At 42.0% G+C, this 13,440-nt stretch overlaps 1 protein-coding gene across 12 annotated transcripts in view; it reads right to left on the bottom strand.

Annotated features, from left to right (window-relative positions):
* The window catches only part of LOC140457049 (RNA-binding protein 4-like), an 82,637-nt gene extending 70,206 nt beyond the window's left edge, over positions 1-12,431 (bottom strand). For 11 of the 12 annotated variants that reach the window (XR_011953311.1, XR_011953312.1, XM_072550987.1 and 8 more), the window contains exons 1-2: positions 12,195-12,431; positions 2,516-2,822 (exon numbers count right to left, since the gene is read on the bottom strand). Coding sequence is in view for 10 of the 12 variants with exons in the window: in XM_072550987.1 (XP_072407088.1) it covers positions 2,516-2,822; positions 12,195-12,299 (412 nt within the window). In the remaining 2 variants the exon portion in view is untranslated. Of the gene's footprint in view, positions 1-2,515; positions 2,823-8,587; positions 8,647-12,194 lie in introns of all 12 variants that reach the window. The other variant, XM_072550982.1, reaches the window with a different exon arrangement.
* Between the last annotated feature and the right edge of the window lie 1,009 nt (positions 12,432-13,440).

Raw genomic sequence — 13,440 nt, 5'->3', positions numbered from 1 at the left:
CAGATTTTCGTGAAGCTACAACAGCAAGTGAACAAGAATTCTACACTATGTCCACTTAGAGAAACAGCAGGCACCAGGTACCATTCGGGAATTCCTTCTGCAAACAGCACCTTGAGCTCAACACACAAGTGACGGACTGATCTCACTATGGAACCAGTTCAGATGATGGCCAAAGAGAGCGTTACACAGGCATTATGAAAGAATAAGCTTTTCTACTCTTTATTGTTATCAATACATCAAATCAGAAATGACCTAACTTCCAAACATTTGGCTTCAGAACAATGGAATAACCTTTAACCTCTGCGGCCACATGCATTTACAGAAATTCAAGCTGTTGGTACCAATATATATTGATAGTCGGGTTCAGATTTTACCCACCGGTGAGGCAAAATGTAGAGAACACTCCCAGGTCCAGGAATTTCATACAGTACAAACTTGAGCACAGAAAGGAAGAGTTATTTTTGTGCTGAGGACTACCTGGTGATCAGCTCCTAGTTGCAGATGGATATGAATTAACATCAATGACAACACTAAGAACATGAAACAAAGGAAGGACAAGACAAGAGGTGGGCTTGACATTGGAACCAGCCATTCTCTCGATAAACCTTCTGAACCGTGCAGGGAGCTCGCGTTTTCAAATTGGATAAAGTCTTTTCTGGGCAAAGACCAAGTTCTAACTTGTTTCATTAGGAGACAGGCAGTATTACAGATTCAGACAGTGCTCCGAAACAGAGTAAAACCATGATGCTGCATTCTGTTGAGTTTGGCCCAAGAATTAGTGACACATTTCCAGAGTTCCTACTCCAGTCTGTGTGCTCTTCTTGTGTGGGGCATTAGTGGGAGTGCAGTATTGCTGGATTACCCCCTTAATGCACATGTTACATCATCATAAAGAACACACTTGCAAACTCCAATAGGCAACTGCTGAAAACGTCCTTGTTCAGCCCTTGTGGGGGCAGCTTTTGGGAATGTCACCCCAATGCAGATACAGAGCAAGCGCCAAATGAACAGCTGTCTGCCCACAAACTACTACAGCAACATCAACACATCCTCAACACTAATAATTTCAATCCCAGTGAAGAACAGTTATCTCAACGACTGATATTGAAAATGCTGAACTTTCATTTAAAATGTAGGGTCTCTCCAGCTCTACTACTGTAATTTACCTACCAGTGAATGGGTAGCTGATGTCTAGCTGTTGCAACCCAGACTAGAGTCGATGCAAGTTATTCAAACATTTGCTAGAACTTGCAAACATTGAGTACTTTTTCTGAAAAGCTGAAAATTCTGTTATTAACAGTTTTCTCCTGATTGCAACAACTCCAACTGGAGTACAACATTTCTTTACGTGCAAGTCTAGATGATGGGCTAATTGGCTGGGATAAAGAGCTGAACCCGGTCCTGCCCTTACTACTTCCTCTACTCTGCAGCTGTCAGTTTCCACTACCCCTCCAGCATGCAAAGACGATGAAATTTCCACTAGACAGCCAAGGAATCAACCAAAACCCTTCAGAAACGTAAAGCTCAGTGACAGACCACATCCATATCAGAGTAATACAGATGTTTATCATTTCCAATTCTGTTACCTGAGTCAGGTAATTTCTGCCCAGCTCCTGTTAGCTCTACAGCATCACTTTACATGCTGTCAGACATTGCACTCAGGATCACACATCACAACGCAGCCTTCAAGCAAAGCCCAAAACGCGGCTAATAGACTTGAGATGAATACCACTTGACAATTGTGAGAACAGAACTAAAAACTGACAGCCATGGAAGAAAGTACAGTGAATGATCCCAATACTACTTACTTAGGGAAATTATGAGACCTTCAAGTTTTGCTGACCCATTCGTGCCTCGGGAACTCTAAACCTACCAGCAGCATTGCAGCATTCAAACAGGCAAAGTCTTCATCCATCTGTCAGTCCCTTACAGGTGACCGATACAACTGTGGGAAGCATCGAATCTGTTTTCAATGAACATCAACAGGTGCCACTCCCTATGGTTAGGGGGAGGGGAAAGGGGAGGTTATTCAATAGGGATCAACAACTTATGTAGACTTAAATCCCTCGCTCTGCCAGTTCAGATATATTGTCAGATCGTCTGTCCAGTCAGTATATACTTGGAATGTGAACGAGGATTTTTGGGATGCAAGGGTCAGAGCCTCACTATCGTTCACACGGAAACCAGTTAGAAACAACAACTGCACACAATTTCTAGAAATCAGTAAGTGTGGATGTAGACAATAGAATATAATCAGAATTTGCGAAGATCAGGTAATTTTTGAAAACGCTAGTATTTTACCATACGGGTATTTGGGGAGGGAGAGGATAACAGACATTTATTTTTAAGATGTCAATTATTGCCTCTGTTCTTCCACTTCCCATTCGGAAAAGCTAACAGGGAATATTATGGGATTGTAAACAATGGCAGCCAGTACTGCAGTGGTACCATGCTTGGTGTGGCCAGTGCCCAAGCCGGTACCATGTCCCTGCCCAATACCCTCCAGCAATTTCACCTTTAAACTCAGTGCCATCAAAGCCTCTGATGGCTTCCATGGCATCTTCCTCCCGCTCCATGTGCACAAAGGCATAGTCCTTGACAATGTCACACTCGATGACAGGTCCGTACTCTTCGAACCTAGCTCGCAGCTCTTGGTTCGTGCACTCAGCTCCGATGTTACTGACATGCAGCTTAGTGGAGGTCTTCACCTTGCTCTTGCTGGCTTCGACATTGATGGGAAGCCCGTGCAGCTTGTGGTGATGAAGGTTCTTGATCGCCTCATCTGCTGCCTCTTTATCCTCCATGTGCACAAAGCCATAATTCTATCAAGCAAAACAAAAAGTGGTGACATTTTATTTTTAAACCTGCCATCCAGCCCCGTGTACCTTGTGTATGAAAACAGCTGCATTATTATCTGATCACTGCCCATGATCTTTTGAACCAGGATGTCTAACAGAGTCCTCCTCACACTTTGTTTCTTTGCTGAGTCTCTACAAACTGACAGTTCTTTACTTATTTCTTGTTTCATTATTTCTTGTTCAAGGGGATATTTCAGAATACTCAGAACAGGTCCACTCCAATTAGAAAGAAAGATGCCCTGGAGAAAGGACTTCCCAGCCATGGCTAACTAAAGTTAAAAGATAGTACCAATTAAAATGAAAAGCATATCAATTTACATAGGTTAGTGGCAAATCATAAGATTGGGAAAAATATAAAGAACAGTAAAGAATGACTAAAACATTAATTAGGAAGAAATTAAGAGTGAGAGAAAAATCTAGCAAAAACATTAAGAGTTGTGACATGCACTTGAAAAGAACAACTAAAGTGAGCACAGATCCTCGAGAAAGCAAGTCTGAGGAATTAGTAGTGGGAAATAAGGAAATAGCAGATCAAACAAACTTATATCTATCCTTACTGGAGAGGACACGAGGAAAGAACTTAAAACAATTAGGTACATTTGGAAAGAAGTGCTGAGAAATTTATTAGAACTAATAAGGTTCCCATGGACTTCATCCTAGGGTCTTAACAGCTGCTGCTACTGAAAAATGAAATACAATTGTTCTAAGTTTCCGAAGTTCTCTAGATCCTGGCTAGGGCACATCAGACTGGAAAAGAGCCAATGTGACTCCTTTATTTAAGAGGTGGTGCAGAACGCAGGAAAGAACAGACCAACCATCTTAACATCTGTCATACAGAAAATGCTGGAATATTTAAGGAAGATATAGCAGCTCATGAGACAATCTCAACGCAATTAGTTAAAAAAAAATCACAACACTACGTTTTGGTCCAACAACTTTAACTGGAAGCACTAGCTTTCCGAGCGCTGCTCCTTCATCAGGTGGATGATGAAGGAGCGTCGCTCCGAAAGCTAGTTGCTTCCAATTAAACCTGTTGGACTATAACCTGGTATTGTGCGATTTTTAACTTTGTACACCCCAGTCCAACACTGACATCTCCAAATCATCAATGCAATTAGGCAGAGTCAATGTGGTTTTGAGAGAGGCAAATCATATTTAATTAATTTATTGGACGCTTTTTGAGAAACTAAATGCGGAAAAGGAGAACCTGTGGGTATGCTGCACTTATGAGATGAAATGGTGGCTGTGGTTAGCGCTGCTGCCTCACAGCACCAAGGACCCAGGTTCAATTTCACCCTCAGGCGACTGTCTGTGTGAAGTTTGTACATCCTTCCCGTGTCTGCATAGGTTTCCTCTGGATGCTCCAGCTTCCTCCCACAGTCCAAAAACATGCAGATTAGATGCACTGGTTGTGGGAAATGTAGGATTACAGGGATAGGCCTCGGTACGATGCTCTTTATAGGGTTGTTGCGGACTTAATTGCCCGAATGGTCTGCTTCCACACTGTAGGTATTCTATGATTTCTAATACTGACTGGAGAGATTGGCCCTGAGGTCCCAACTAGTCACTACCTATTTTATTAACTCGGATAAAGAAACCAAATGTCGGATTATAAAACTAGATGATCATAGTGACTGGAATGAACTTGTGAAGAGGACAGGTCAGAAACATGTTAAGTGAGCAGACAGAAAATCCACAGATGATGTATAATTCAAACTTGTACACGATCACAGGAATAGAAAAACAGCATATTCCCCTCCCCAGGGGTCTCGGATTTGCCCAGATAATTATGGTTGATCAGTCGGTTAAGTGGTGCACCTGGAATGTCAAGGGGAGTAATTCTCCAGTCAAAAGGAAGAAAATATTATCAAATCTTAAGAAAGAAAGAGTTGATATAGCTCTCCTATAGGAGACACACCTGTCGGATAAAGAACACTTGAAATTACGACAGGGTGGATTTGGTCAGGTCTTTTTTTCTTCTTTTAGCTCAAAAAGCAGGGGAGTTGTTATTCTTGTTCGGAAGAATTTCCCTTTCAAAATCCTAAATCAGATAAAAGACGAATCTGGACAATATATTTTGATTAAAGCCCTTATAAATGGAGAGGAATATGGGATTTTAAATTTGTAATGCCCCCCGGCACACCCCTTAAATTTATAACGGAAACCTTTTCAAAATTGATGGCTTTTGGTGCTTGTCATACAATTATAGGGGGAGACTTTAATTGCATTATGAATCTGGAAATAGATAGGATTCCCAAGAGTACTGCAGGAGTATCTCCCAGATCTAGACAATTGGTGGATTTGAACAAAGAATTAGGATTAGTAGATGTATGGAGATGCCTTCATCCACAGGGCAGAGATTTTTCTTTCTACTCCAATCTACATAAATGTCATACCAGAATTGATATGTTTTTTGCCCCCTCGATTTTTTAAAATTCCATATCATCCTGTAAAATAGGTAGTATAGCAATTTCCGACCACGCTGCTGTATATATGGAAACTAAGGCGAGGAACAATGGGACATCCCCTCCGTGTTGGCGTATGGACCCCTTCCTAATGAAAGATAGTAAATTTGTAAAGTACTTCTCTCAAGAATTTAAAACGTTTTTAGAAATTAATTCAGGTACGGCTAGCAACCCATCAATGATGTGGGAGACCATCAAAGCTTACACGCGAGGTTTGATCATCTCCTACTCAGCGACCCAGAAAAAACTGAAGGGAGAACAACAGCATCTGCTTGAAGCTCGCTTAAAAGCAGCTGAAACAGCATACACTGATAGACCTTCTGTTATTAAATTGCAAAGGATTACGGCTCTTAGGACAGCTCTAAACACTACGCTTACTCAAAAGGCTAAGAGGGAAATATTATTTGCAAAACAAAGGTTATATGAATATGGCGACAAACCTGGTAGATACTTAGCATTTCTTGCAAAGAAAAAATAGGCCCCTCAGACTATTACGTCTATCAAGGAAAGTACGGGTATTTTGACTCATGATCATAAAAAGATTAATACGATCTTTAGAGAATTTGATTCTAAGTTAAATAAATTGCAGGATTGTGAAGATAGGACTAGGAGGATGCAGGCATTTTTAAAAAAATTTGACCTTTCCGGGCCTAACTCCGGAACAGGTATCGGTCCTAAATGCTCCTCTAACAGTCCAAGAAATACTTGATGCAATCAGGCAACTTCAGAGCGGTAAGGCACCGGGCCCTGATGGTTTTCAAGCTGAATTCTATAAAGAATTTATAGAAATATTGGCTGGTCCACTTATGGACATGTATAACTATGCATATAGTCAGGGCTGTCTCCCGCCTTCGCTGAAAGAGACAAATATCTCTCTTATCCTTAAAAAAGGAAAGGATCCAGAAGATTGTACATCATACAGACCAATATCCTAGCTAAATGTAGATTTTAAAATCCTTTCTAAAACGTTAGCACTGAGACTAGAAAGGGTACTGCCACATATTATAAAGGAGGATCAGACGGGGTTTATTAAGGGCCGTAGATCATCCAATAATACTAGAAGGGTTTTGAATATGATTCAAGCCTGTCATCAGGGAAAGATACCAGGAATAGTAGTTTCATTAGACGCGGAAAAGGCATTTAATAGGGTTGAATGGTCATATTTGTTTTACACATTGGAAAGGTTTGGCATTGGACAGGTGTTCACCAAATGGGTCTCAACATTGTATAGTGATCCCAAAGCAGTTATGATTACCAATGGATTAGGTTCGGATAGCTTCAGTGTGGGTAGGGGCTGCCGTCAGGGATGTCCTCTATCACCACTGTTATTTACGCTAATAATTGAACCACTAGCAGAAGCTATACGAGCTGACCCTAATATAACGGCCCCAAGGATTGGTACAGGTAAACATAAAATTACCCTTTATGCAGATGATGTTCTTCTATTCCTCAGTAATCCTCTGATGTCCGTACCTCGCCTAATCCAAGTTATTAATACATTTAGCGCATTCTCAGGCTATAAAATTAATTTTTCAAAATTGGAGGCTATGCCAATGGGTGGCCTTGCTATGACACCCCACTTATTGGACAGATCCCCTTTTCCCTTTCGTTGGTCCCTGGAGGGCTTCTTATATTTAGGCATTTTTATTACTCCAGCATTTGGTCAGTTGTATAAGGCTAATTTTGTGCATTTACTGGAAAGGATAAGGCAGGACCTCCAGCGATGGGGAGACCTTCCAATTTCCTGGTTGGGTAGAATAGCACTAATTAAAATGAATGTCCTGCCCGTCTCCTATATCCTATGAGAATGTTTCCGGTGATGCTGCCGAGGATGGCTCTACGTAAATTATATGGCTGGTTGGGTTCCTTTATCTGGAATCATAGACGGCCCCTCATTAAGCTGAAGAAGCTACAGCTTCCACAGACAAGGAGAGGATTGGACTTCCCAGATTTTAGGAAATATCAGTTAAGTTCCCTATTAAGTTACATAGCTGATTGGGTCTTGTCTGATCCACAATCAATCTGGGTGGACATCGAGGCCTCTCAAGTAAAATACCCACTTATTAATCTTTTATTTTCAGACAAGAGGAAAATCATTACAGATCACTGTAAAAATCCTATAATACTAAACATAATTGAGGCTTGGAATATAATGCGGCAAAATGAGGGTAATTCACATAAAACATCCCCCTATGCACCGATAGTGGGAGCATGGGGATTCCAACCAGGGTTTACAGATGCCACTTTTAAACTCTGGAGATCCAAGGGTATCTCATGTCTAGGGGACCTATTTAAGGATGGGGTCCTGATGCCTTTTGAACAGCTGCGTCAGAAATTCGGATTACCTAATGGAGACCTCTTTCGATACTTCCAAATTCGAGACTATATATAGAAGAAGACTACGTTATTAGATGGTCTTTATAAATCAGATAGAGAATGTAGTGTCCTACGACCAGTGGGGGTATCTTCCATCAGTACTATTTATCATTTACTACATGATGAAAGGGAACAGGATGATCTGTTACATGAATCACAGTTAGGTGAGCAGGTAGGTGTAAAAACTGATCAGGAAGGCAAATAGAACATAGATATTCCATTCTCCTTTCAAGAGGAGATGAAATATCGGGAGATATGGACAATCTTAAAACATGCGATCAGGATTTGGGACTAGAAATCTCTATAGAAACGTGGAATGATATTTGGAAAAACGCTAGAAGAATTACTATCTGTAACAGAACCCAGGCTATCCAGCTGAAGATACTTCATAGGGCCCATATAGCACCAGTTCGATTGACAAAATTTAAGACAGGAGCATCTCCAATATGTCCCAAATGCAAAGTAGAGGTGGGCACTCTTGTACATTGCCTATGGACCTGTCATAAGATCCGTAGATATTGGACTAAAGTAGCAAGTACCCTGACAGAAATTTTAGGAACGGAATTTAAAGTGGACCCTGTATCTCTCCTTTTGGGCTTTTCGAACTTTCCCTTTCCCTCCCTGGACATGTACAGGAAGAGACTATTTTCTATTCTCTCTTTCTGTGCAGGGAAAAATATTTTGGTGAACTGGATGGCTGAGGGCCCCCCCTGAACTTTCAAATTGGCACAGATTAATTATAGAATGTATTCCCCTTGACTTCCTTACAAATATGATGCACCAAAAGACCGAATTATTTTACAAAATATGGCAGCCCTTCTTGAATTACATAAATACAGATATTTCGGCTCTCCTAACAAGGGCTTTTATTTAATTGAGATTACAAACCTGGATGGTCCGGGGCCCCTTAGGAGAGGAATCCCGCACGAATAAGGGTTTTATTCTATCTGATGTTAACACATTCCGATCATGTAAGAGATTTAAATATACACTCTGGTTAGTTGTAGGTTAGATTAATAGACAGTTGAGTTTTATTTTTTTTTCTTTTTCATTTTTTTTTCTTTTGTTAAATTTTGGCTATTGTATATTTGATTTAATTGTATATCAATGTTTGTATATGAGAGTTTTGTTTATTTTTGTAAACTTGTAAAAATGTTAAATTTCTAATAAAAATATCTATATAAAAAAAAGAAAAACAGCATATTATTTAAATAGAGAGATTGCAGAATGCTGAGGTACAAAGGGAACAGAATGATCTGTTACATGAATCACAGTTAGGTGAGCAGGTAGGTGTAAAAACTGATCAGGAAGGCAAATAGAACATAGATATTCCATTCTCCTTTCAAAAGATGAAATGTCGGGGTGTTTCTTTACAGTTATATAGAACATCAGTGAGGCCACAACTGGAGTACTGTCCTAGTCTCCTTATTTAAGATTTTTTAAAATGTGTGGGTGTGGATTTCATTAACCAGGCCAGCCTTTATTGTCACTGCCTAATTACCCTTGAGAGGGAAGCGATAAACTGCCTTCTTGAACCTCTAACAGCCCACGGGGAAAATATACATTCAATGCTGTTCCACGCATGGCAACTGGAGTGCTTATGTAGATCGCAGTAATGGCTTCCAGTTCCGGATGTCATTGCCTTGCACAGGCCTCAGAGGCCCACACAAAGGAGAAAAAAATTTATAGGGAATTCTGATTCCCCAGCTCCGATGATACAAGGTGGGAAGCTCATCATGAAGAAGCTGAAGATGGTTTGGCCAAGGACATTTCCCCCATGGGACACTCAGAAACGACTGATCTCCAACAACCAAAACCATCTTCCTCTTTAATAGGTAATGATGCCAACCAGTGAAGAAATTTCCCCATGATTGCTATTGACTTCAGCTTTCCTGGAACCCTTTTATCCCATTCTCAATCAAACACTACTTTGATGTCAAGGGCACTCTCTCTCTCGCTGCCCCTCTGGAATTCAGTTTTTTAAAAATCCATATTTGGACCAAGGGTCCAATGAGGTCAGGAGCTGAACAGCCATAGCAGAACCCAAATTCTACATCAGTGAGCAAGTTCACTTTGCTGATGGTTAAGAATAACTGGTCAGTCTGGGTTTGCACAACTTCTTGAGGACAGGCACACCTGGGCAATTTCCAAATTACTGAGGTGACACTAATGCTGTAGCTATGATGAAATGGGGGGGGAGAAAGAGGAGGAAATAGTGGCTCAGTGGCTAGCACTGCTGTCTCACAGTGCCAGGGACCCGGGTTCGATACCAGCCTCAGGCGACTGTCTGTGTGGAGTTTGCACATTCTCCCAGTGTCTGCATGGGTTTGCTCCGGTTTCCTCCCACAGTTAAAAGATGTGCAGGTCAGGTGAATTGGTCATGCTAAATTGCCCATAGAATTAGGTGCATTAGCTAGGGGGAACGGGTCTGGGTGGGTTATTCTTCGGAGGGTCGGTGTAGACTTGTTGGGCTGAAGGGCCTGTTTCCACACTGTAGGGAATGAAATGAAATCTAGCTCGGCTAAAGGCATGGGCGAAAGTGAGTATTGCAGATGCTGGAGATTAGAATCAAGATTGCAGTGCTACAAAAGCACAGCAGACCAGGCAGCATCCGAGGAGCAGGAAAAATCGACGTTTCGGGCAAAAGCTAGTTCTAGAGCACAGGTCTTTAGTATTATTGTCAAAATCCTTTCACTGCCCACTTATTCACAATATTTCAGGTGCAATCAAACTAGAGCCTTGGATGCTAAAAGTATACAAAAGCACCAGGTAGACCATAGCTCAAAGACTTGGAACAATTTTGGTCCCTTTCTTCAAGGAAAGACATCCTGGCATTAGAGGTCTGAGTCCAGAGACGTTTCACTAGGTTGACCCCAATGTGTAGGGATTTTAAAGAAGAGGTTGAATAGGTTGGGCTTGTACTCACTGGAGTTTAGAAGAATGAGAGGTCACCTCATTGAAACATACAAGATTCTTAAGGGTCTGGAGAGGATAGATGCAGAGACATTTTTCTCCATGTTTGATAAGTCTAAAGATTAGACAGACATAATCTCAGAATAAGTAGTTGCCTAGTTAAGACATGGATGAGGAACAAAATTCTTCTCTCAGGGTAGTGTATGTGGAACTGTTTACCACACAGGGTTATTAAATATAATCAATGCTGAGATCGTATTTTTAATCAGCAAGAGAATCAAGGGTAATTGGGAAAGGCAGGAAAATTGAGTTTAAAGTAAAAACATGACAACCAATTTTACAATGAGGTAAAGACCAAATAATGTTTTCTACTTCCTAACTGAGGGATAGACATTGTTCGGACCCCTATGGAATAACTCCCCCAATCACCTTTGAAATAGTGGTCATGTACTGAGAACGCGGCACAGTGCCTCAGTGGTGAGCACGACTGCCTCACACAATGCTCGGGACCCAGGTTTGATTCCAGTCTCGGAAAACTTTGCACATTCTTCCCATTTTTGTGTGGGTTTCCCCTCACAATCCAAAGATGTGCAGGTGAGGTTGATAGGCTATGTTAATTTGTCCATAGTGTGTAGGCTAGGTGAATTAGCCATGGGAAATGCAGGGTTACACATTGGGGGGGGGGGGGGGGGGTGCGGCAGTGAAGAGGAGGATACAATTCAAAGAGTCAGTGTGGACTCAATGGACTGAATGTAGGGATTCTATGATTGTATGAACACAGGTGAGATCCTGGTCTACCCTCTGAAAGATTGGTACAGCATGACCTTTAGTATTGGTGCCGGAGAACCACTCGAGATTCTTATGCTCAAGTCTCAAAGATACGTTCTCCATCCTGGAGGCTCCCTGCCTCTATTCCTGATGAAGAGCTTTTGCCCGAAACGTCGATTTTCCTGCTCCTCGGATGCTGCCTGACCTAGTGTGCTTTTCCAGCGCCACTCTAATCTAAACTCTGAGAGCAAGCAACCTAGCCCAAATGTGAAATGAATTGCATTCTTTAGCGCAGACACTTTACATCACTGGTCACAGAATTAGAGTCAGTGAGATGTACAGCAAGGAAACAGACCCTTCGGTCCACGCCGAACAGATATCCTAAATCTAGTCCCATTTGCCGGTTCTTTCATCCAATTTTCTCCTGGGCTGTGTTGGAGGCAGATTGGGAGAAAATGACACTGGGACTTATAATATTGGTGAACACACCCTCCCCCACCCCCACAAAGAATGGGAACCCAATGGTCCCCTCTCACTCTCCAATCAAAAGCTTCCCCCCACACTGGTGCAGGTGACCCATAGGGTTGACTCAAGGACCATGGACACCCATCCAGCGTGGGACTGGACGGGAAGAGTTCAGTGTAGCACCATTTCCATTACACTAGTCCATCACCTCATATCTTCCCCGCACTAGACATGGGAAAATTAAAATAAAATGCGTTTTCGTTGATATTTTAAAAAGTGAGACGCCGACTTCAACCTGATTTTTGTTTTTAAAAAATCGTTTAATTTATCCGATTAATTCCCCCCTCACCTTGATGATGTCGCATTCTGTCAGTTTACCGTACTTCTCGAATAACTCCTTAATTTCTTCTTTCGTGGCTATGCGCGGCAGATTCCCGATAAATATTTTTACCATTTTTTAAAATTTCCCTCAGTCGTAGGGGCGGGGAAATAACTCTAACGAATGCTGAAAAAGTTTTAAAATTGAAATTAAAGCCAGCCCGCCCAACGGGTCCTCACAAGATGGCGGCTCCGTCGCACTTCGAGTAAGGCGGGTGTCCCGCCCATCGGCGCACCCTGATTGGCCACATCCCCGGGTTATTCCAGCCCCTACAGGTCCATCAGCCTGTCGCTCATCCGCCATCCCCAGCCTGATTGGACCACCTTGGCCTAGTGACCATCCCGATTGGTCGTCCATCCATGGATGAAGAGCCTTTTAGATTTTGCAATTTACATTGAGTTAGCACCTTGCCCAACTTAGCACCAACCACCACTGAAACACTTGAGCACCATTAATAAGGCTTTAAACAAATACAAATCTAGTTACTATTGTGAAATATGGGATCCAATTTGCACACATTAAGTCCCCTTAAACAGCAACACCCTGCTTATAGAGTCATAAAGCACAGAAACAGGGTTTCGGCCGGAAACGTTGATTTTCCTGCTCCTCACATATTGTCTGGCCTACAGTGCTCTTCCACCCTCACAACTATTGACTCTGGCTTCCAGCATCTGCAGTCCTTACTGTCTCTTAGGCTCCGTTTCTGTGACTTCAGTCCAACCAATCCACGCTAAACGTAAACCCAAACTAAGCTTGTTCCACCTGCCTGCCTTTGGCCAGTATCCCTCTCAACCTTTCCTATTTATGTACTGAACCAAATGTGTTTTAAACGCTGTAACTGTACCCGTATTCAGCACTTCCTCAGGAAGTTCAATCCACATGTGAACCCGTTTGCTTTGGTGTTGGCCCAGGGGTAAAACATTGGCACCAAGGTTCCACTGGCGATCTCTTGGAAACATCTGCCAAATAGGTAGGAGATATAGGCTCATCAGCCATTCAAGAACAATAGAACTCAAAGATAAACAAATCGCTCCTGAAAATCATCACATCACGCTGGAGCATTCAGTCATGGAGGCAAGCAATTAGGGAAAAGTCACTCCTGTATTTGCAGAGACAGAAGCCGTCATGAAAAAGAAATTTTTTAAAAATAAGAAAAAAAACAAATTACTGGAAAAATCTCAGCAGGTCTGGCAGCATCTAGTGGACAGAAAGCAGA

Source organism: Chiloscyllium punctatum, chromosome 31 (assembly GCF_047496795.1).
Source record: "Chiloscyllium punctatum isolate Juve2018m chromosome 31, sChiPun1.3, whole genome shotgun sequence".
Taxonomy (NCBI): domain Eukaryota; kingdom Metazoa; phylum Chordata; class Chondrichthyes; order Orectolobiformes; family Hemiscylliidae; genus Chiloscyllium; species Chiloscyllium punctatum.
Note: the sequence above shows the minus strand (reverse complement) of the source record. Positions and strands in the feature narration are given on the sequence as shown.